Genomic DNA, 24,328 nt, shown 5'->3' with positions numbered 1-24,328 from the left:
CTCATCACCCCACAGCTCTGCTCACACGGCCCACTGCCCGGATGTCTGCTGCCTCAGCCTGGGAAGCTCCACCCCAACTTCTGAGTCTTCCACGGTGATTCCGTGCAACCTCCTGATTTCTCCCACAGACGTGACATCTCAGTCCTCGGCTCTCCTCCGTCACGCGATTCAAATCCTGACTGGGATTGCGGCTACCTCTGTACCTGCCCAAGCCCTGCTACTGTGGGGCTGTGAAACCTCTGCGGGTGGGGGTGCCTGGGTGGCTCAGTCGGTTAAGAGTCCGACTTCGGCTCAGGTCACGATCTTGTAGCTTGTGAGTTCAAGCCCCGCGTCGGGCTCTGTGCTGACAGCTCGGAGCCCGGAGCCTGCTTCGGATTCTGTGTGTCCCTCTCTCTTCGCCCCTCCCCCACTCACGCTCTGTCTCTGTCTCTCTCTCAAAAATAAAGATTAAAAAAAAAAAAAAAAAAAATCTCTGCGGGTGGAAATGCTCCCTTAGCCCATGAGCCTGCATTTCAGTGGCCCAGATGCGGTTTACCCCAAACTTAACCGAATAGGAGGATGGATCCCTGAGATCCCCGGAAGCAGGCAAGGGACATCAAGGGGGTGTCACAGGCTTTACTCTGTGTTCTACGGTGGCATTTTCTGTGTTCCATGACGCCTGAGGGACTACTCTTCAGATTTATATTTTTAAAGATTTCATTTGAACAAGTAGTGAAGGAGAGGTAAAAAGAAAACAGTTCCATTATCTCTGTTCTATGACATTGGACCGGCAACACTCGTTTTTTTTTTTTTTTTAAGTTTATTTTTGAGAGAAAGCACAAGTGGGGAGGGGCAGAGAGGGAGGGGGGAGAGAGATTCCCAAGCAGGATCTGTACTGTCCGTGTGGAGCCTGGTGTGGGGCTCGAACCCACGAGCCACGAGACCACGACCCGAGCCATGGCTTCACCGACTGAGCCACGCAGGCGCCCGCAACACTCATTTCAAAGGTATGTGTTAACATGTATGCACCGCCATGGCGGTGTGGACTCCTGGAGTCCAAGCGCGGGAGGAGGCAGAATCAGGACAGTAAGCGGCTCTCTGATGGTCGTACAGTTGTGTCCCGTGGCTTGAGTCCTGGAGGTCGCATGTAAGTAACAGGCAAAAATAACAACTTTTCCTCAGTGTGGCCGTGTGCACCGAGCTGACGTGCTTTCCGTACGAGTTGACAGTTGGAGGGGCAATGTCACCGGCGGTATTTTCACCCTTTTTCAGAGGATAAAGCCGCGGCTCAGACAACTCCGTCAACGTGAAGAGGCTGCACCGTCCACGCGGGCAGACCTGCTCGACCCCCAAATCCGCTGTGCGGTGACGCCGCCCTGTGGCGAGTGTGCTTGGGCTCGACAAATAAAACGGAAAATACAGAAGGAACTGATGAGGGGCCGGCAAAGTCACCACACAACGTCCCACAGGGACTCAAATACCTGAGTGGGTAACAAAAGAGAGCACTTGCAAGGTTCCATTTCAAAATAAAACAACAGGGAAAAGGATGAAAACGGGCTTTATGGCAGACAAGACGATCGTGAAACCGAATTCCGCGAACCCGCGACATGGAGAGCGCGTGTCCCGTCAGACTGCTGTTCGTGTTCCCTATGAGCAGGACGCCAGCATGGCGGGGGGCGGGGGTGCGGGCTGTGGTCAGGGCCGTTCACCTCTGCGCCGCCACGTTCCCGACGGGGTCACGGGGGCGGGGCTGTCGTGGGGACTGACGTCCAGTTCTTGGAGGACGGCTTCTGCGCGAGCGCCTCGGAACTACGATTCGGCAGGTTACTCTGTCTCCTTCTCTAAGACACACACTCGGATTTTAAGGTTTTTAGAAAAGCAAACCGTGGAGCTGCAGGAGATGCTGCTCAAGTCTGGCCACGTGAGGCGGGGGAGGAAAAGCCAACACACCCTAAACCGGCGGTTCTCAGTCGGGTGGCAGTGTTCCTGCAGGCGTCCAGGGCACCCGCGAGGGCGCCGGGCTGAGCCCGACGGCACCGGGGGTCAGAACGACAGGACCCGCTCTCCTTTCAGGCACCTCGCTCGGCCTTACATAGGTCAACAGCAACGGTCCTGCTATCTGAACCCAAACAACACGGGGCACGGCTTCCCACACACTGAACCTACTGGAACAGCGGCTACTGTGCACGCTGACGCGCCATTTTGTTTTGTTTGAACTTGTACCAGGATTTTTCGCCCTTCCAGAAAATCGCATCGCCACGACCAGCGCGTTCACGCGTGGTTGGGGCCGTGGGCTCTGCAGGCCTAGCGGCTGTCTGTACCCGTGGTGTGCCCACACAGGCAAGCGCTTGACCGTCTCACCGCTCCTGAGTGTCTCCTACAGGCGTGTGCGTGACGTTGTGGTTTCCTTCTATAGTTAGCAGTCTCCCGGAAGAACCGGCGTGTTGCAATTAGGAAGGCGTTTTATTACCCACGTATCCCACCTCAGGGTTAGCAGTAGGGCATCCCAAAATGCTTCTTATGTAAGGAGAGTGCTTGCTGCGTCCTGTTCGGGCTGAGAAACGCTGCTGAGACAGCCACTCCCAAACACTCTCTTCAGGACCCCTTTATATTTTCAAAGATTACCAAGGACTCCAAGAGCTCTTCTTCATCTGGAATGTATCTACTAATATTTACACCAGGAGAGATGAAAACACACACTTAAAAATAACAACAAACCGGGGCACCTGGGTGGCTCAGTCAGGTAAACGTCCGACTTCGGGTCGGGTCATGATCTCATGGTTCGTGAGCACCGAGTCAGGCTCTGTGCTGATAGCACGAAACCTGCTTCGGATCATCTGTCTCCCCCTCTTTGCCGCTGCCCTGCTTGCTCTCTCCCTCATTCTCTCTCTCTCTCTCTCTCTCAAGAAACGACAACAACAAACTAATTACATGTTAAAAAAGTATCTATTTTTTCAAAACTAAAAAAAAAAATCAGGGAGCAGAGGGGCACCTGTTACACGTATGTAGACAAATTCCTTCAACGTTCGGCTTCACAGAAGGAAGCCTCTCTGCTCTGTGTGCTGTGCTGTTTCGCTGACCGTAGCACACAGGGAACGCCCAGCCTCACGCAGCAGTAGAGCTGGAGAGGAGACAAGTGTGCTAACAGTTTCTTAGCACAGCTGTGGGTACTGTTTGTCGGTGTTGCCCCCAAACAACAAGCGGCAGTTTCTTAAGAGTGACTTTTGCGACGTGGACTCTGAAACGTATCGTCTGTTGGAATCCATCGCTCCGTCCTGTACTGCGAACGCATCGTCCGCCTGCCCGCGTGTGATCCTGTGATACCCTGCAGCGGTCACCTGGAAGCCGGGAGGCCCCGAGTCCCGTGGACCTGTGCGCTGCCGACCCACTTCAGCATACGTACGGAGAAAGTCGTGTTTGTTCATACCGCTCTGAGCTCATCCCAAAAGCCTCAGAATTCCGACGCTCTCAGGTCACGGTGATGGGGGTAAGTTTCTCAAAATTCTAATTTTTGCTCGAAGACTCAACACTATCATTTGTCCTTGATGACACAGTCTTGCTTCGCTCCTTGAGAAAGCACCTACCGAATGCATGACTCTGACCAACCACAGCGTCTGCCCACTCCTTTTTCAAGAAACACTGGTCTTCCACGGGGAAAGCGGTCAGTTCCGCAGGCCAGCCGCACAGCAAGAGTCTTCCGGTACTTTCTGTTTCCTCCCTCGGAGGACGCGTGACCGCTTCACCGGGGTCGTTCCGCGGCACCCCGGCGTCGCTCTGGCACAGGTGGCGAAGAACCGGTGATGACCAGCTCGGTCTGGCACTGCCGCCCTGGCGTGCGTCGCAGGGACGGCCGCTTGGTCCGCGGTTACGTCTGCAGCAGGACTGCCAATGCCGGCGGAGTGGACGAGGCCAGGGACACGTGAGCATTACTATGAAATGGGTGTTGCTCCCACGGCCCTCTGAAACGGTCTTGGACCCGCAGATCCAAGAAATACATTTTTAAAACCGCAGAGAAAGATATTTTTAGCCGGAGGCTTTCCCATGAACCGACGGGGATGTGCAGGACAAATCACCGAAATGAAATGAACCCGGAGCGGGGCTCCCCGGGCTGCATTCCTTACGGGCAAACTTCTCTGAAGATTATTTTGTGTCCAAACATTGGTATTAAATATTGATGAAGAAACTGATAACAATTTTTGATAATCAGCTTTGTGGTTACGGTGCCTTTGCCATTAAGTACAATTAAGCTTTCAATTTTGAATCTGGAACGTGGGAGAGAAAAATGTTTCCCTTTAAAAAACTAATTAGGCTACGTGACAAATGTTATTAGTACCCAATGTTCATCTACAAAAGCCCGAGATCCTACATGAACTGAAGAGGTTTAAGTGGAATTTATTGTCCGAAAACAGCACAGGCAGAACTATAACAACTGATGAGGCTCCAGACTTCCCGCTAAACCGGGTGGAGGGACAGGAGGTGACGCTGGGCTAGCGGGCTGGCCTCTCGGAGACAAGGGACTCAGCTGCACGCCTGTCAAATGCAGGGGCCATAAAGCAGAGTTCGATTCCACGGATCACTGTGGAGAAGGGAAAACTGTGCCCAGACCTGATTCTGGCTGGCAAGGGAGCCGGGTAATGAGTGTGTCTGTTCATGTTCATTGAGCGTCTGTAGGTTTATACTAGCGTTGGCGAGTTTCTAGCCATGAAAACGTTTAATCCAGGGCTTGCCAACCTTTTCCTCAAAGTGTCAAAGAGCGAATGTATCAACCTGTGCAGCCACAGTGATGGGGCTGCAGGCTGAAACCAGCCAGGGACAGCACACCAGTGAAGCATGCAGCTCATTCCAGTCAAACTCCAGCGACAACAGGCAGTGGGTTACGAGGTGCTGACCCGATCTCCGATCAGAGAGAAGAGCCTCAAAATAGGCACTCTGAAAATGTCTCGAAACCAGAAAGAAAGGCCTTTGTACTCTAAAACAGAAAAAGCCTAACCTCAGACTACACCTTCCAAAATTCAGCCACACGAGCATTATTAAACCAACATTCTACAGACTGAGCTACAGGAAAACGTTGAGACGGACAAAGTTTCTTCATCCTGTGGAGTTTTGGGGGAGCGCTACGAGATCTGGGGCTCACCGCCAGGTTCGCACAGCACCTGACGCCTCCGTGACTCCATCAGGGCCGCGGAGGCGGGACCTCAGGCAGCCTTCACCGCATCCCTGAGGGCGAGGGATGCTAAGACCCTCGCTTCACAGAGAGGATGGTGAGGCTGGGAACGGGGAGGCGGACTGCCCAGTCATCAGAGCCCCATGTGAAGAGATCCACTTGGCCCTTCGGCCTGAGGAACTAGCTTCCAGACTCTCGTGCCTCCCAGGCCCGGACCACTGTGCTGTGGCTCAGTGTATATGCAAAGCGGGAGGGCCTTACATGCTGGGATGAGGGGCTCTCAGTTCTTCTGTGGGTGACAGCAGATCTATCGTTAAATCAGGAGACACGGAGGTGCACTGGTTTCGCTCTCACTCAAAGGAACACCAGTCGAAGGTGGCGTTGGCCCTCCTCCTCTGGGCCTCGGTTTTTCTACTTGTTCAGGAGGCTGGACCAGGGAACCCTCCACCTCAAAACTTCTGAAGAACTGTGCCAATACCCATAGTCCCCTTAAATGTGTGATGTTTACTATTACACAGTTGAAAATACTGACCAAGAAAACAGAAGCTTTCAGGCATCGTTAAAAGTTGGTAGAATATTTAAATAGTACTTTGCGCTATCAGATTTCTGAACGTTTTTCAAAAAGAAAATGAAATAATTGCCAGTATCTGCGTATGCTTTTAGCTCATCGAACAGAAGGTAAAGCCTACCATCTATTTAAATTCCAGAAGACGTTCTGAACTGGATTATTCATGGCAAGTAAGCCACTGTGCGAAAATACCTTTCTTTCAAAAGCAAAAGGTATCTGAAGAATTCTCAACCGCATGAGAGGCTTTAACGGCCAACTATGAGCAGAGCCCGGCCACCACCGTTTGGCTGAGCACGGGGGGTGGGGGGTGGGGGGTGGGGGTGCCTCGGTGACCTCGCAGGGCCGCAGGGCTTGGGGGAGGGGGACAGGCGAGGCCCGGGGGTGCAGCCAGCAGATCCTGACCTGCCAATGCGACGCCTCCGGCTCCCGGCCGGGAAGGCGGCCGCAGAGAGCAGGTAGGCGGCGCGTGTGCACAAGGCTCGCAACCAAACCCAGCCCCAGAGGAAGGGAATTAGGGACCACGGGACTCAGTTTATGGCAGGGCGAAGCGTGGAGCGTTCAGGGGCCTGGCTTCGGTCCATCTGAGGTCTGCATCCCGGCTCCATCCTTCGCATGCTCCCTGACCAGGGGAAGCCCTCCTCCACGCCTGGCGTGCTCACTGCAGTCTGGGGGTGGGGGTGGGGGTGGGGGTGGGGCGAGCCGAGGAGGAGCCTCTGAAGACCGCGTCTAACCTCACACAGGGCCTCCAGCCGAAATGCAAACCAGGGAACGAGTGCGGTGAGGGTAACACGCAGGGAGCAGGGAGGCAGGCGAGGGGAGAGGCGTGACACTGGCGGCTCCTGGGACACCCTGACGCCTGGGTGCCTCCCACAGACAGCAGCTGCCTGCACCGGCAGCCTGGAGAGTTAGCGGGAGCGATGCCAGAGTTGGGGGAGGGGCCCCTGCTACCTTGGGTGGCGCTTCGTCGGACCCTCCGGAGTCCCAGGACACTGTGACCTGTCTTCGGGATTCCATCCTCATTCGTTCTTCTTGCTGAACCTTCTCCTCCTCCAGGATGGTGCTAGAGAGACAACACACGGTTCAAGGGGAGCTGACAGCCGGAGCGAGCGGGCACACACCAGGCCCCCCACCCCCGGGCTGATGTAAGGAGCGCCGGCCGGCCGACGAGAGGGCAACGAGGACGAACGGGAGAGCCGATCCGGTCTCTAAGGCTAGAGGAGCCCCGGTCCCGACGGCGAGCCCGCTTTCAGCACAGCCGCAGGGGAGAGAAGGGCAGCGGGTGAGACCGGAGAGACCGGAGAGCTCGTGGAAACCCAGAGGAGCACCAGGAGGGGAGGTCTGTGAGCAGAACGGCATGGCCCCGAGACACCCCGAGCAGCACTTGCTCGGGCACGGCCACGCCTCGGGACGGGCTCCTCACACGCACACAGGCCCCCACCCCAGCGCGCCGGGGGACAATCCACAATCCGGCCAGTAACCTCCCCAACTCTCAGCTTTATCTCATCGGGAAAACGAGGCCACGGGCCGTCGGTGCCACCGCCTGCCACGCCGAGGCCACCTGCCGCCCCGCCTGGCCCCGGCCCCCATCCCCAAGGGCCGCCGCGGCTCCTGAGCCGTGGCCGCCAGCCCGCACGCCGCCCGGAGCAGCCGCCGCGAGCCTCACCAGCTCCCCGGTCCGCAGCGCCCGCCCCCCCCCCCCCCCCCCGCCCCCGGGGCTCGGTGGGCAGCAGGTCCCCGAACCCTCGGTCCTCACCGGGCTGCGGCTCCCTCCTGCACGCCTGCGGCCCCCGGCTGCTAAGAATGACGCTCATTCACGGTTTCGAGCCTTCTGGCAGAGCGCAGTCAATAACCACCCAGAATTACTCATGAAAGAGTGAGGTCAGCTGCACAGACCCTTTCCAATCTGGGAATCTGCTCAACTGTTTCAAAAAGACATTCCTGCCTGATGGGAGGCTGGAGCGGGCTGTTTCTCACACAAGCTAACTCATGCGATCACCTTAAAGTCAGGAAAGCACAGAAATTCATTTCATAATTGCTCTGAGTCAGCAAACCATTACTACAGACGTGAGGGCTTTTTTTTTTTTTCTTTTAAAGGCATGGGAATGTTTTCCTGATGACATTAGTGCGTTAGAGTAAAAGCTTTCGGTCCCAAGATTCCACTCCCTCTTGAAAACATGAGTGTGGTTTCCTTCGTGCTCTAGCCAGACGATCACGGCTTAGAGAGGAGCACGGAACCCGAAGAGCACTTAAGAGTTAGCGTCACCCTCCAGGCTGGCAAGGGGCGTGCCGAGCCGGCACTGCCAGGAGGCCGGCCCTGGGGCTGAAGGAGGCCAGAACCCTGGTCACGATGCACCGCCAGCATGCGTCCGCTCGCCTCCTGCTCCCACTGGGCTGAGAGCTGCGACCTGACAGCCCGTTGTCTTGCGTCCAGAATCAGCGTAGACGTGGAGCATCGCTGTGCGCACGAACGACGACGAGGCACAGGGTGCCCGGGGGAGTCAGTCCGTTAAGCGTCCGACTCTCGATGTCCGGCCGGATTCCTAGCAGTGCTGGCTCGGCACACCCCTTGCCGGTCTGGAGGGTGAGGTCACGATCTCACAGTTCGTGGGTTCAAGCCCCAGCGCAGAGCCTGCTTGGGATTCTCTCTCCCTCTCTCTACCCCTCCCCTCCCCTTCTCTCTCCCTCTCTGCTCCTCCCTCATTTGTACTCTGTCTCTTTACCTCTCTCTCAAAATACTGAAGACAATGAGAGGTGAGTGGGTGAGTGAAGCCACAACCAGTAGAGTCAACTTGCTGAGCGGTCAACAAGTTTCCAGCCCTGTACTGTCCACAGGGAAGGAGTGCAGGCCACCTTCTTTCAGATGGCCACTGGGAACCAGAGTCCAGCCTGGGGCCAGTGGCCCGAGAGAGGAGCTCCCCCGGGTTAGTTTGCACCCTGCTCTCATCCAGGGCCCTCAAAATAAGTAACAGACCCCGAATCAGAATTTCCAAACATTTCACAGTTTTTAACGACTGAAAAACCCATAAAAGTCAAGGAAAAATCATCTTTTTTTTTTTTCCCCAACTTCTTCAAATAAATAAAATACGGGCAAGCTCTGAGGTGGCCAAGCAGGACATGTTCTTTAATGCCACGGGAACTGCATTTTAAGTAGGCCCCACTGAGGCAGTTTATTTCATAAGGCTTGTTTTGTGATATGGGCCACCCTGATCTTAAGGTTACCGTTCCCCCACAAAAACTTCCAGAAGGTCACGTGAGGTCCCTTGCCATGGGAGACCCTCTCAGGCTCCATCCACCCTGGTTCTTCCATCCACATCCGCTCTCCCCCACTCTCTCCGAATCCTTCACCGTAGCCCTTTGACCACATAACCACGTATGCGATTTCACTGCTCCGTGGGATCTGGACTGTGCGTGTCCCACCGCTGTCCTGTCCATTTACAGCAGGTGCACATGGCAGGCAGTGCGGTATCTCTTTAACCGAACCCGCTAGTCACGTCCCTTGTAGGGCAGCGGTAACGGGGAAGAGTCCTTGGATCCCGGTATTTGGTTCTCATCCCGAAAATCACATGTCAGATGCTTCTGAGAAACCGTCACTTGTTGCTCAGAGTAGTCAAGAGTATAAATAACTCATAAAAGATCTGTTTTTACAGTGGGAAGGCTAGTCCATGGACGGAGTAGGCGTGCACACGGAGACATTTCTGGGCCGTTCTCTCCAAAGCTGCGGCACAAGCCCGAGCAACAGGCTAGAAAGCGCAGAGGGTCAAGGAGGTCAAATTTAAACATATTTTCCCAAACCGCAAATATCTTTAGTAGCAATACGTTCCATGTGAAAGAGTCGGGCCGCCTGCTGTGAGCTGGCAGGGAGCCCCACGGTCTCCCCTGGGACGCCAGTCTCTAGGTCTCAAACTTGCAAGCGGATGAACGAGTGAGGGCTTGGGCTCTTCCTTTACAGACATCTGAACGCGTGCCCATCGACCAGCCCCACTTCGTGAGACAGGTGTGAAAGGAGAAGGAAGTGCTGTATGTGATGTTTCTTTTATTTTTCCACTTCCCTCCCAACAACAGAAATGGTCCTCAAAGGAATCGAGTCCGATTCCGAGGACAGAGAGCGTGGGGGGGCTGCCGACTGTGCTCTCGTGGTCTTGCGCCCTCCGTGAGCAAGTACGGCGAGGTCTGATTACATTTCCATTCTGGAGCAACACAATGTGATTTCACTTCTGAGGCATTTTCATGGAGAGGAAAGGAGTGGTCCAATGGGTTCCTCTCCTTCCGGGACTGAGCTAAGACACAGAAACAAATCTTCAACCCAGACTGGGTTCGGAGTGGAGAAGGGCCATCGGTCCTGCACAGCCGATGGCCGAGCCGTCCAGGCTGTCCAAGCAGAGAGCGAGGGCCACAAGCTGTGGGCTGCGCCTCTGCTGGCCCGTGTGGCTGCAGGTGGCCTCGTCTTTTTCAGCGTGTCTGCTTATTCCTAAATGAGACTAGTAGTGTCTGTCCCACCCATCGTTAGGGTGGGGAAACAAAGCATGCGGGGGGGGGGGTGGAAATCAGTAAAACTTTTAAGTAGATGTCAGTCAGCTCCGCACTTTTTCACCTGACCTTCTGCTACTAGGAAAGAAAGGAGATTTTCTGTTTCGTTTCTGCGGCGTTTCTCATGTGAGTGGAGGCACTACCGTTCTCTCCTCTGAAGCTACACAACATTTCTTCTTTTAAGTATAGGAAATACCCTTTGCTTGAATAACGTTATTTTCAAGATTGGGCTTTGATCACCTAAACACAAAATCAGTCTGGGTTTATAGGCTACTTAGGCGAATCTGGAAAACATCCAGACTGAAAGGAAAAAAAGCCAAGAGGGAAAGAGCTCGTTCTGGCAAGTTCTCAGGAATACCAGTTTTGAAACATGATCTCCTTTAATTACCCAACACTGCCTCACCACAAAGGAATGGAATTGACCTTTTAACAACAACAACAAAAACCCGGCTGATATCTTTGCAGAAAACAAGTCTGGAGACTTTAGATGAAACTGAATTGTGTATCTGTAAGTGGCTGACTGGGGAGCTAAATGCAAAACCTGCAGTGGTACAGCGCCTGCCTGGGCTCTTCGTCTCTTAAAAACAGCAGAGGAGCCTGGACGTCTGGTTTCACGAAGGCACCAAGACTGCGTTTCTCTTCATGTTTCCCAAACTGCAGGAAATAGCGCACTTTTGTTTGCTTGTGGCACTGCTCATCTCAAAATGCTTTTCATAGAAGGGATTTCTACTGAAATCTTTCTTGGGGCACCTGGGTGGCTCAGTCAGTTAAGCCTCCGACTTCAGCTCGGGTCATGATCTCATGGTTTGTGGGTTCGAGTCCCTCATCGGGCTCTGTGCTGACGGCTCAGAGCCTGAAGCCTGCTTTGGATTCTGTGTCTCCCTCTCTCTCTGTCCCCTCCCCTGTTCATGCTCTCTCTCTCTCTCAGATAAACAAACATTAAAAAAAAAGTCTTTCTTTAAAAATCGTGACCTCTTTCTGTTTCTGGCAAGTCTGCCCAGCTCCTATTGGACCAACACTCATGCGGACAGTGACTATGGGCTATGGACCTAGGACAGCACAGGAGAGCAGCCCACAGCAGCCAGACTCTGAGGGGGCTGGCACCATGGGGGCCATTCGCCAGAAAGCAGGCCCTAGTCTTATAGATTCTGCCCAAATCTCTAGCTGAACCTGGAACCACGCACACAGGACAGGCTCTGAGCAGCCCCGCTAAGGCTAAGAGAACTGAACTGAGACATAGGCTACTGCCCACAGCATGGGGAGAGAATCTGCGATCCGAGACCAGCCTAGCTAATTGCCTGCTAAAACACACAAACCATTCTCCAGAGGAATATAACTGATTCCAGAGTTTCTGCAATCTATCACTCACAATGTCCGGTGCACAATCTCTATATACAAATAAACTCAAAAATACTCAACATACAAATAAACATGAAAGTGTGATCCATTCTCATGAGGAAAAAACAGTGTAAAAGACGCAACTCCAAAGACAACTCAAGGTTGGAATTAGCAGGCAGGGACTTTGAAGAGCTACTGCATTCAAGGATATAAAGGAAAATCTGTTCATAATTAATGCAAAGATCAGAAATGTCAGCAAGGAAATAGAAACTGTAAGAAAGAGCCAAATGAAAACTCTACAATGAAAAATACAGTATCTGGAACGAGATCGCTGCAGGATCGAATGACTGGTAGGGTGGAGATGACAGAACAGTTAGGCGGCCTGAAGATAAATCAATTCAAACGATCCAATCTGAAGGACTTGGAGAAAAAAGACCGGGGTTGGTGGGGGCGGGGGTGGGGGAGAAAAACAACACCCTGGGACGTGAAGGATGCTATCACGAGGAGTAACAAACACGCAATGGGAATTTTAGAAGAAACTGAAGCAGAAAATACCTGCACGAGTAGTTGTGAAAGTCATACACTTACAGATTCAGGAGTGTCAGGGAAGCCAACGTATGATCCACACAGAGAAAACCACACCCGGTGCATCCTCATTAAACTGCAGAAGTCCAAAGATGAAGAGGAGCCCGTGGAAGCGGCCAGTACAGAACGACAGAGCACGGACAGAGGGATGGTTTCTTTCCCAAGGAAGTCCCCTGACTTCTTACTAGAAAGAACAGAGGTCAGGAGGCAGCGCAAGAACAGCTGTAACGCGCTGTCAAGTCGGAGCTCCATTCCAGTGAGATGAAGTTCAATTCGTTTTCAGATAAGAACCCCAAAACTAACGGAATTCACCACCAACAGACGTACACGGGAAACGCTCAAGTTCTTCGGGTGAGTGGGAAACTGAACGGAAGACGCCTTGCTGGGAAAGAATGAAGTGCACTGTGCAGAGTTAGGTATGAAAGGCTGTTTCTTTGCTTAAAATACTAGCTAACACACACACACACACACACACACACACATATACACACAATCTCATTCTGAGAGGTCACTAACATTCACAACATGAAACCTATGGCATCTAGAGCACGAAGGAGCGAGGTGGTGGCCAACGGGTCTTCTCGGCTGCCAGGACTCGACCCCAGTAAGCACAGTCCAGTTGCTAAGTCAACTCGAAGGAGGTGGGGAAAGTGAAACGTGCGTGTTGCCATCTCCGGAGCGATCACTACAATTAAGCGCGGAAGGTACTGCTGAAATGCAGGTGTGGGGCTTAGAGAGAGAGGTGTGGGAGAGAGGCCGTTGTCCTCCAGGTGCCGAACCCTCAGCCAAGGACAAATGGACCGAGCACCGGGTACTTTTGCTTCCCTCCGGGCTGGGCTTTAGCCGCGTGTCAATCTGTACCCGGCACAAAGCCAGGGTTTCTCCATCTGCTTCCTGCACTCCTCCGTCCGCCACCTAGACAGAAAGGGAGACCTTCGTGGCCGCTCTGCTGTCCCCTCACGTTCTTAGGGATGACGACCCCGGAGACAAAATTCAGTGAAGAAGAATGAAAAACGGCTGCAGAGGAGGCAAAACTGGCAACAGAAACAGGACGGAGGGCAAGGGTTTCCATGTGGGCTGGGAGGGCAGCACTCCGACCGGACGGAGTCACTGTGTGCAGGACTGACACACAACGCCTCATCTGGTCGGAGGCCTCTCCTTACAGGTCACACAGGTGAGGGAAGACCACAGCGCGTGGGGAAATCCAGGAGGCTGGGAGCAGTCAGCGACCCGGTCGGGCAGGAGGGCACACTGTGGCCGATGGGCAAGAAAGAGCCCTGGTCTTGGAGGCAGGACAAAGGGGCCCAGTCTGAGGTCTGCCCCTCGTGAGCCGCACAATCCAGGGCAAGTCACAGGACTTCCTGAGCCTCAGGCTCCTAAGCGAAAAGGGAAATCGCTACTCGTTCTTAAGAACCGCTGTGAAGTCAGGGGCGCCTGGATGGCTCAGTCAGATGAGCGTCTGACTCTTGACTTCGGCTCAGGTCACGATCCCAAGGTCGTGGGATCGAGCCCCGCGTCAGGTTCCATGCTGCGCGTGGAGCCTGCTTAAGATTCTCTTTCTCACTCGTGCTCATTCGCTCTCTAAAATCAAAAATGAAAGTAAAAAGAACTGCTCTGAAGTCAAAGAAGGAAATAGGCATGAAAACGACCTCTGCAGCCGTGTAAGTACAAAAGACTAATTTTTATGAAATGCACATTTACACCTCACTGGAAATCTGCTCACACAAAACCAAGCTGCGGAGGTGTAACGATACACCCTCGTGTGGGCAGGAGCCAAGGACGGGTCACGAGGAGCCTCACGGAAGCAGTTAAGACACACTTAGCGCAAAAAAGGTCGATGTCGTATCAATTCCTACTAAATTGCAATTTACTCTTGACTTTTTAAATTACTGGTAAGCCTAAGGATGAAAAAAAGAAAACCCAACAAACAAAAAAACCCCTGAAGTTCAGACGCCGTGAACATTTGAAGATGTGTGTAGGACGACCTGAGAAACTGATTACTCTTCTAGATAATATCTAGACCCAACAGGCTGGCGAGGGAAGGATACAGATATGATGACTAAGGAGAGATTCAGACACCACCTTTGAAAGGAATTTTGGAAGCAAATACAAAACCACTTAAGAAAATACACAGAGAAGTGGCACAAATACCTTGAATCATCAATCAGACCCAGAGCTTTTAATTTAGAGTCCACTTACTAGGATAAATGAAGACTCAAAAAGGATTAAAAAGGCTTGTATAAGACACCGTTCACGGGTTAAAGGTGGAAGGTCCACATCTCTATGACACATCTGTGAAATGTCGTCATATTCGGTATGTGGATCACGACAGCTAACGCTCTTAAATCCAGGTGACCAGACTTCTCTCTGAAGTACCTGGTGGCTCCTCTGTGCGCTGAGATGCCCAGGTCCCTTCCAGATCTTCGGGAGCCGCTCTGGTGTGACCAGAGCAGCGGTGACAGGGCGTGCGCCCACCCCGAGCCTCACACAGCCCGAAGCATTTCAGACAGTTTCTCGTGACCCTGAAAACCAAGCTGGGTGGGACGTGGGACCCTGCTCCTCCAGGGAGGCAGGGTCACTTGCCCAAGATCACGCAGCCTTCTCAAATCCCTTCTTCGGCTCTGACCTTCCTGACACAACACTCACCACTCTGAACAGCAGGGTGAGCTCCCGTCTGTGCCCGCACCCGTGCAGGTTCTACCTCCCCGAGCACCGGACGCACGGTTCGTGTCCGGGTTGGGGTGGGGGAGGGGGCAGCCTGCAACTTCACTGGAGTCGATGGTCAGACGTGGTCCGAAAAACATGTAATAAATCCGCGGCCGCAGCCGCTCCAAGCTGTTACTTCCTAACCGGACACATCTCTCACAGGCCAGCTTTGCCTGACAAAGTTCAAAAGCAAACACGACCACATTCTCAACCTGACAGCCCGCCCTCCCCTGCCCCCAAGGCCCGCGCTGCAGACGGCCTCCAGTCACCCCGGCGGGGCCTCGTGTGCGACTTCCACCGCCGCTCCGCGCCGTATCTGGGGCCCCAGAGGCCCACGCGGCACGTGCCGCACACTCGGGAGGTGACGGGACAAAGATTCGATGCCAGCGCCCGGCGGCCATGCGGGTGGTGGGCCCGCACACGCCAGGTGCTGCCTCTCCCTCTGGGGAATTTCTCTGGTTCCGACTGAAAACAAATAAGAGAATCACAGGAGCAGGATTCCTTCGAACACTGTGGTTCTTTCTTTTCTTCTTTCCCCTTTCTAACTAAGCACTGACCACGTGCCCACAGTCGCGGTCCCAAGGCAGAGCGCGACAGTGCACATACGGATATCTAGCCGCGTCTCGGGTCAAGGCCTGGCGCGCCCGGGACTCAGCGGGCTCACTGCCCAAGCTCGGCCCTCCAGCCTCCTTATTTGTGAACGGGCGGTGGTGACGTCACCTACGTCTCCAAGGACCGTGAGGACTAAGATGACCTAACGTGTGAGAGTTCAGGGCACAAGACCTGGCAACGGAAAGCACTTAGTAGCTGCTGGTTCCCGATGGCACCACTATGGAAGCTGACTGTAGAGGGCAGAGACCGGCCATCAAGGAACATGGTTTGCTTTAAGAGGTCTTCCTGAAGACCACAGCGATGGAGACCAACTCAAAGCACGGAGCGCCTTCCCCAGTGACACGTATCGGGTCAGCGTTCTTTCAGGGAAATGGTTATGTTCTTTTACCACTTATATTCTTTTTTTTTTTTTTTAACGTTTATTTATTTTTGAGAGAGAGACAGAGTGCAAGCAGGACAGGGGCAGAGAGAGAGAGGGAGACAGAATCTGAAGCAGGCTCCGAGCTCCGAGATGCCAGCACAGAGTCCGACGTGGGGCTCCAACTCACAAATGGTGAGATCACGACCTGAGGCGAAGTCAGAGGCTCGACTGACTGAGCCACCCAGCCGCCCCTCCCGCTTATATTCTTTTGCCTAAACTTCATATGTGAAAACAGTGAGCATAGAAACATGGAGTCGTTTCCAAAGGTTTAAAAAACCATTATGTCTGGGGCGACTGGAGTGCTCGTTCACCGCTGGGGGCAGCACGTTGTATCGGCTCCGGAAAACCGGCAGGACCTACTGACCCTACACCTGGGCACGCCCGCTGACATTCAGAGACACGCCCAGCTGGCATTCCTGTCCCTACGCTCACCGAAAAGACACAAGAGTGCTCCGGGCAGCCCGGCTGGAAAGCATGTACATTCCCAACAGGAGGAGGGATAAACCGGAACACCACAGAGCGAGGAGAAAGAGGGGCAACTGCCTGAATAACGGGGATGGTCTCCAACTAACTGCTGAACGAAATAAGCAACGAACAAAAAAGCACACACGGAGTGATACCACTGACATAAAGCTCAAAGGCAGGCAGAGCCAATCCACGGTTAGCGGTCACCCTCGGAGGGTGAACTGTCGTCGGAAAGGGCTGTTTTCTTATTCTGCATGTTGGCTGCGTGGGTGTGCCTGACTTGTGACAAACCAAAGAGCTGTTTACTTCCTGGCATGTTTATACGTTCACATCTTTGCATGGCAATAAAAAGTTTAAAAGATACAAAAATCACGGTGTGGAAGTTTACACTGGAATTTTATTGGTGTATTGCCCTCATTTGCCAAGAAAGGACTTAAGAAAGTCCACATGAACCTCACATGCCTCCCCGGACTCAGCTGCCAACAGGCGACCTTGCTGTGTGGCGGCACAAAGCCCTGGGCCAGGCCGGGTGCCGGGGGAAGCGTGAGCTCCGGGAGGGCAGACACTGAGGCTGGGACTGCAGTTTCCTCGGCATGTGGGCTACTGAAGAACTAACTGAGCTACCCAGGGATTAAGTGGTGCTTTCATTCAAAAACTGCTCCGTGCACCCTTACAGCCTGTCAGTCAGGACAGGCGTGGCTCGGTGCACACTGGGGTCACGTTCACTGCAGGTCCCCGGGAGTGCTCCCACTCGTTGACAGGCCACCCGCAGGTTCCCGTCCCTGTGCTTCTCTGGGGGTTCACATCCGTGAACAAGAACGCAGGATGTACGGAGGACAGACGTGGGAGTCCTGGGGATCCACCCGTGGAAGTGTGGCCCGGGACTGTCTGACTCGGCGGGGCGAGGCTCATCCCCGAGAGCCTTTTCTCAACACACAGTGAACAACAAACACATGGCCCCAAAATGCATGCAGTCCACGGTAATTGGAGTTCATTCGAGGTCTTTTCTTTTAAGGTCACGGAGAATGGGATTCGGGAAACGCCTTTAACTGACCTGGAGTAAAGACTCCCGAGATTTACTACTTCGTCAAAATCTTTGATACGATAAAAACTGCGTAAAACTCGATAAAAGAATCTATTTGATCATTGTGACGTACTGTGACCTGTAAGTGTCCAAGAGCTATTATAAAGTTTACGTTTTTTGGCCTCTTTGGGAGCCATATTACACACGTTCAAGATGCAAAGTTAAACTCCACTTCTGACTAAACAGAAACAAACAGAATTAACGCTCAACAACCCGTGTTAACTGGGCGCAAGAGAGCCAGAAGTCATAGTCCAGGCACAGTATGTATTTTGTGTGTGTGTGTGTGTAGGAAATCATTATATTTAGTTCTACAAATTCACCTTGCAGAGTTTGGGGAACTACTTTTCCTAATGCAGCAGTCCTTCAGTGAACGCTGATGTGAGCTTTCATGCGCAAGGCCATGATTGGAGCGTTGTGCGGGCCCTACTGTGCGCAGGCCCCTGGCCTGCGGGTGCGGGCAGCACCGAGGCGAGTATGACGATCCCTGCCCTCAAGGAGCCTCAGTCTAGTAGGGCTGGGACATACTAGACTGTGAGCTCCTCGAGGGCAGGAAAGGTGTAGTCCTCCTGCCCCAGAGACCGGGCCCCAGGCTCAGCCCTCGTGGCGCCCACGGTGTTTGTGGAACGGGCTGAACGCGGGCGCAGCCGTCTGTGGCAGCACAGGGGGAGCACGACAAGAACAGAGTGCTCCGGAGACTCCGCGGGGGAGGCTCGTCAGCTGCGGAGCCGCTGTGCGAAAGAAGGCGAGAAAGATGGGCAGGATTCCACCAGGTGGAGAAGAGGGCATCCCAGGCCGAGGGGGTTAGTGAGGCCACCGTGTGAGAAAGGGGCAGGATGGAAGGAATCCTCAGTCTATTCTGGAAGCCTCCACCTCACATGGGACGGGGGGTGGGCGGTGGGGGTAACAGGAACCCACTGAGGGCCGTTCCAGTGAGGGAGCTGCTTGTCTGCAGTGATGATTCCTAAGATCCGCTAAGGAGCTCTGCCGGACAGACGGAGGGCGGTCTGGGGGAGGGGAGGGGTCTGAAGACACTGTGTCGAGTCTCCCCAGCTGCGCAGCTGGGGGACAGTGAGGGATCAGCGCTCACTCCAAGATGGAGACGAGGAAAGGTGCCTTTGTAACCTACAGAAGGCGAGGGCCAGGGGCTGCCCGGGAGGCAAGGTGACTGGCTGGCTGTAGGATGAACGGGGGCCCAGCAGCCGTCTAAAAGGCGGCTTTGGGACTCGAGAGAAACGGTGGGACGGAAGCTGCAGACACAGAGGCGAGAGTTAAGACGGCCCAGGAAGCGCACTGAGAAAGGAGGGCGGCCCAGGACGGACATGTGCTCGGAACTCATAGCGTCGTGGAAGAGCAGCAGGGTGGCGAGACAGAGGAGGAGTCTGGGAGGCAGGGGGAGGGACCGGTGTCACAGAGGGGAGGAATTCTGAGGACAGAATCTGTCAAATTCGAGGAAAGATCAAGGAGGAACAAAAAAAAGTATGAGCGAAACATGAAACAAAGCACATTCAAAATCCAGCTCTAGCAGTGAGAGCACGAATCATTAGCTGTAGGACAGGCAAGAAACTGGCGACTTCTAGCCTGAAGAGAGGCGTCTGGAAACACTCGAAGGACTGTCACGTGGAAGGCAGAGCTGAGTTGTTCTGTGGGGCCCGACAGGATGGGCCCAGGCCCGCAGGGGAGCGTCACGGGGCCCCAGGAGGAGCCCCTCGCAGAGCGTGCTTCTCGCTGTACGGGACCTGCTGGCCCGTCTGGTCCCCTGGGCTGTGAACCCTGGGGGCGGCTTGTGCTGTGCTCACCGCTGAATCCCCAGAACCTCACTGACAACGAAGGAGGCGCTTAGCCAAGAATTCCTGACTGGACGAATGTCTTACGTCTCTGCCAGCAGCCTTACTAATTCCTCCCTGAAGCACGCTCCTCCCACGGAGACTTGTCCGGCGAGCGGACTCGCCTGAAGACGGGGTGGGGCTTCAGGCACTGGGGGGTAAGGATGGGCCGGAGGCACTACCAGGACCTCTTGGATCCTGACATTCGGTAATTTTTATGAAAAAAACCTAAAATACACCAAAATTTTAAAGTTCGCACACAAAATAGAGGAAGCGTGAAACCGGTGAAACAGCACACGTTCAACCACGGCGTTGGTTACACAATGAGGCTCCCCGTGGGTATGTATCACGTGACGATACCTTACTGCTTACAGTGCTAAGTTTCAGTCTAGACTTCAATTCGGCAACTGTTCACTGAGCATGTATCAGACCCCTGTGCCGGGGCCGCAGAAATGAGCACGACGCGGTGATGCCCGTCGAGAGCACGGAGCCTGGCCGGGGACCAGACACGCAGATGCGGAATCCTCAGGCCAGGTGGCAGGGTCCGCTGTGGGCAGACACCCTGAGGGGCCCCGCAGGCCGCCAAGTCCCCGTGTGCTCCCTCCGGGGGCCCGGGAGCTACCGAAAGTCTGGGTCTGACCGCACGTGGCACCAAGCACGAGCCGCCAGACGGCCGCGCAACAGGCAGGGGTGTGTTTAAACTCTAACAGAAGAAGTACCGAAAAGGTTCCAGAGGGTGGCCATCTCTCTGGGGGCAGGGCTGATTAGGGAAGCCCCCCGAAGGGGTGACATCTGAGCAGGATTCTGGACACCGAACAGGTGGTCGTGTGTCGGGAGAGGAGGAGCACGCAGATGGCGGGCTGTGCCGGGAGAAGCGCAAGCGGTTAGGAGCGTGCCGGCGATGGGAGGAGGGCTGGGGACGGGACCGACAGGCAGCCGGGGACGACATTCCTGTGGGTCTTGTCGGCTGTGCTAAGTCCGTCAGAAGTTGGGGAGGAGAGATTCGGTCATAACTGGAAGCTTACTAAGATCTTAAGGCCTAATCTCCTGAGGAGTCTAGCAAGGTATAAATAAAAGCAAACCCATTAAGAAAGTCATCATGTTCGCCCGCGAATAAGTTAGCCTTAGACGTGCGGACGGAAGGACCTCGCGGCGCAAGGACTGCGAGGGGGGTGAAGCCGCGTGAGCCTGCCCCAGCCCCGGCCCTCGCTCCCCCACTCCTACCTGAGCTGAGCTTTGAGCTCAGTGAACCGGGGCCGCCTGCTGGGGTCATAGGCCCAGCATTTCGTCATAAGGCTGTAGAGGGTGGGAGGGCAATTTGGAGGCATTGGTAATCTCTCCCCGTTCTCGATTCGACCGATCACATCATTGTTCTTCACTCCTTGAAACGGCTTCACACCATGCATCAGTATCTCCCACATACACACACCTGTGAAGCGGGATGAAAACAGACCGTGAACTTCGCAGGAAGCGGGGGAGGCCCAGGAGTCGGGGGGCGGGGGAGGGAGGCTTCACCGCTGGCGCCAGGGGACCAGCTGTGGGACTGCGGCCCGAGCGGCCAGATAAGGCAGCGCTCCGTGAACTGTGCGGCGAACGAGCGCGGCACCATTAACTTCGTCTGATGTGAACAGCGAAAGAGTAAACGATGACCCGAACAGCCCACGGCTTTTCAAAGAGGTTCACTCCTCTAAACGTCCCGTGTTAGAAAATGGCCCACCGGGGACAGTGATCCCTCATGGTTTCACGAACCAGTTCAAAACAAGCTGAATGAATCCTGCCTTCCCCCCGCTGCGGTCCGACCTGCCGGTGACCGCGGCAGCCGACCCGAGGCCTAGCGAAGAAAATGCTGAAATCGAAGCCTCGCGTCTTAGGACACCCGGACTCCTTTCGCGAGGCTGGCCGTGCGTGGCTAGGGTGCTCATCGGCACCGTCACCGGCTTACGCGTGCTCCGGACTCCCTGGGCCGGGGCGGCCCTGCCCACAGCCTCCTCACTCCCCTGCATCCTCGCGGACCACACGCGTTCTCGGGCTCCTCTGAACAACGCTTGAGCGCCCGTGTTTAAAGACGAACGGAGCCTAAGGCGGAGAATGACAACCACACGAAGCTCCGGTCGGGGAACCGAGAGGGCAGACTGGCCGCGACAGCGGGGGACTCCACACCCCCCCCAAACGCACCACACGCACGCGCCTTTCTGGTGTTAACTTCGCCACACTTAGGGCCCCTTCGGCTCTCTCCCCACGGACTCCCCCTGGGAAAGCCTCACGGGTCTCCGTCCTACCCGTGTGCGTGTAACGTGCTTGAAGGGAGGAGACGCACTTGGGGTGTCCTCAGTACCTAACGTGGGGTGTGCCTCCGGGGAAGCAGGGCACGGCATCGTACCAGTGTGAATTACGTCTCGACGGGATCCAAATTCCAGGCATTTCAAAGTGAAGAGTGCGTGACCAAAAAACCGCCTTAGCTCTGCGTTTTTCACCAGAAATCATGACAACGTTATTGGTAACGACAACGCAGGTCGTCATTTCTTGAGACCTTAAAATGTTTCTGGCGCTTTGAAATTTACATGTTGTCCTGAATTGTTACACCTCACGTTTCTTTAAATGCCGCATCCTATCAAATCAATCTAAGATGCCACTGGCTAGAATATACACCACTATTTTATGCGACCAAAAAAGGGGGGGATGTGACACAATCCTCTAAGAAAACCTCTAAGAATTCTTTCCGTCCTACCAAAGAGTGCTTTCAAACCCACGCAGACGAGGAGGCAACGGCAGCTGCCGTACGAGTGCAGGCAGGGCACCACGTGCCACACCCCCCCCAGTGACACCGACCGTGACACGCTGCTGACTTATGACACACCCCAGTTGCAGAGAAGTTAAAACGGGAAAACACAGGCACCGTGGACTCTGTGCAAACCGCAATTCCCTTCACAGCAACCTTCAACTTGCTGTCTGGGTCACACTGCCGATGAGCGGGGCTCTGGGACACAGAGCCGTGTCCGTCAGACCCCAGGGCCCTTTCTAAATTGTGCCACGCGATTTCCTACTCTGCTAAAAAGCTCCTTCCTTCACCTGTTATTACTTAGGGCGCTGGATGAAACCAACAATCGGTACACGGAAGAAAAAATATGAACACAGACTCGATGTACGTAAAGTTATTTCTAAATACAGGGAAAAAAGGTACATAACGTTACGAAGACATCTCCTCTGAAATAGTTTAAAATCTAGCAGAGCAAACACACACACAGACTGCTCACAAGATGAATGCTGAGCGTCGTGGCCAAGAGAGAAAGCGCAGGGAGCACGGAGACGGGCAGGTTCCATCTGTAGGACGCACCCGCCACAGGAGGCTTTGCAGAAGAGGGGATGCTTGAGGTGGCCCTGACAGTCGGACAGAATCTCACCCAGAGGAGACGGGCTTAGGACGTACTCCAGGCAGACGGAGTTACGCCAGAAGAGTGGGGTGGGGAAGGAGTGTCGTGCATATCAAAAAGGGAGACTGGTCTCAAATGTGACGGAACAAGGGCCACCGTCGCGCCACTCAGGAGGGTCCACGACGGCCCACAGAGCAGGAGGATGGCGCCCGACCTGGAGCAGGTGGCCAGGCACGGGGTAGGCGTTGGGGCAGAAGCCACAGAGGACCCAGGAGCAAACCGTGAGGCCGTGAGACAAGTCAGGAGGAGGTCAGACCCCAGGACGGGACGGGACGGGACCCCCAGACCCGTGAAGCACGCGGTCACAGAACCAGAGGGACAGGTCAACCACGTACGGTCAGTCACACGGAAGGAACGGACGAGACGGCAGAGAGAGACGGGAGGGAAGGGAAAGATCTCCCCCAGGAGGGATGCAGAGACGGCAGAGCGAGACAGAAGGGGGAGGAGGCGAGAGCGAGAGCGGGGCCTCCCAGAAGTCACACACAACGCCGGCGCTCGGTTGGCGCCCCGTGCCCGGCGAAGGAGCGGTCAGACAAGGGAAGGCACGTCAGCCCACGCCGTGAAAAGAGGTGACGCCACGTGCGTTGTGAGCATACACGAAGCACAGCGTAACAACACGAAACTTCGCGATACTCACCAAACATCCACACGTCACTGGCTGAGGTAAAACGTCGAAAGTTGATGGACTCTGGAGCCATCCATTTAATAGGCAACTTTCCTTTGGAAGCTAGAAGATTAATTTTAGAAAGTGAATCTTCCTTGTTATCCGCTCAAGGATCTAACAGCTACAGCTAGCAGAGACTTTTACTTCCAAGATAAAAAGCTTTAAGCATCTGACCCCTTGGACTCTGCTTATCTGGGAGAGCTACTTTCTGTTTCCTGCCTTTCTGTCAGGTCATTGGGAGTAGCTGCTGAGGCCGCGGGAGGGAGATAAAACACTGAGGTCCTTCCCTCCGCAGAGAGGCGGGGAACGAGGGAGAGGGAGCCCCGCGCCCAGTCACGCGGAGCCGGGCGGTTTCCCCGACAGCTCCTCGTCCACAGGCTGCAGCCTCTGCTAAGGACACGTGGTCGGCTCTCGTTCCCAGTAGGGAACCGGTGTTTCTAAGGAAACACGTACGTACACATACGACGTCTCACATCGATTCCAACCTAAGCCCCGAAAACAACTTGTCCTGGTAGGCTCTCTTTTCTTCAGAAAACGAGGTTCAGACACGTTACGTGACTCGCCGGAGGCCGCCCCACCGCCAGGTGCCAGAGCTGGGGTTCAAGGCCAGGCCCTGGCCCAGAGCCAGAGGGGCTCGGGTCGTCCGGCACCGCCCCCACCCGTCCCCACGCCCCAGCGGAGACAGGCTCCAGATGCCCGCTGCTCCTACGAAAGCACCACAGGACTGCGAGTTACAGACGTCAGCGACTGGGTGAATGCGCCAACTCGGGTTACGCAGGGAGGACTGGCGACGACGCTGTCACCAGTACGTGAAGAGCAGGACGGACGATGGAATGAGAAAGTACAGTCCTCAGGACAGCCTGAAGCATCGTGCTTTCGAGGCCACACAAACCTTCCTTCTGTGCCACAAAGGAAAGGACTCAGCGCCCCACTGAACGTTCCTTCGGCCGTGCGGTTACCA

The 24,328-nt window shown here is 54.7% G+C and overlaps 1 protein-coding gene across 14 annotated transcripts in view; it reads right to left on the bottom strand.

The window, feature by feature from the left end:
- The window catches only part of PTK2 (protein tyrosine kinase 2), a 232,473-nt gene that overhangs the window by 31,753 nt on the left and 176,392 nt on the right, over nucleotides 1–24,328 (bottom strand). For 13 of the 14 annotated variants that reach the window (XM_049633432.1, XM_049633430.1, XM_049633442.1 and 10 more), the window contains 3 exons: nucleotides 23,341–23,430; nucleotides 20,497–20,701; nucleotides 6,660–6,771 (listed from right to left, as the gene is read on the bottom strand). In XM_049633432.1, the coding sequence (XP_049489389.1) occupies nucleotides 6,660–6,771; nucleotides 20,497–20,701; nucleotides 23,341–23,430 (407 nt within the window). Of the gene's footprint in view, nucleotides 1–6,659; nucleotides 6,772–7,464; nucleotides 13,280–20,496; nucleotides 20,702–23,340; nucleotides 23,431–24,328 lie in introns of those variants that run through there. The other variant, XM_049633441.1, reaches the window with a different exon arrangement.

The sequence above is a fragment of the Panthera uncia genome, chromosome F2 (assembly GCF_023721935.1).
Source record: "Panthera uncia isolate 11264 chromosome F2, Puncia_PCG_1.0, whole genome shotgun sequence".
Taxonomy (NCBI): Eukaryota; Metazoa; Chordata; class Mammalia; order Carnivora; family Felidae; genus Panthera; species Panthera uncia.
The sequence above is the reverse complement of the archived record's forward strand: the minus strand, read 5'-3'. Positions and strand labels throughout refer to the sequence as shown.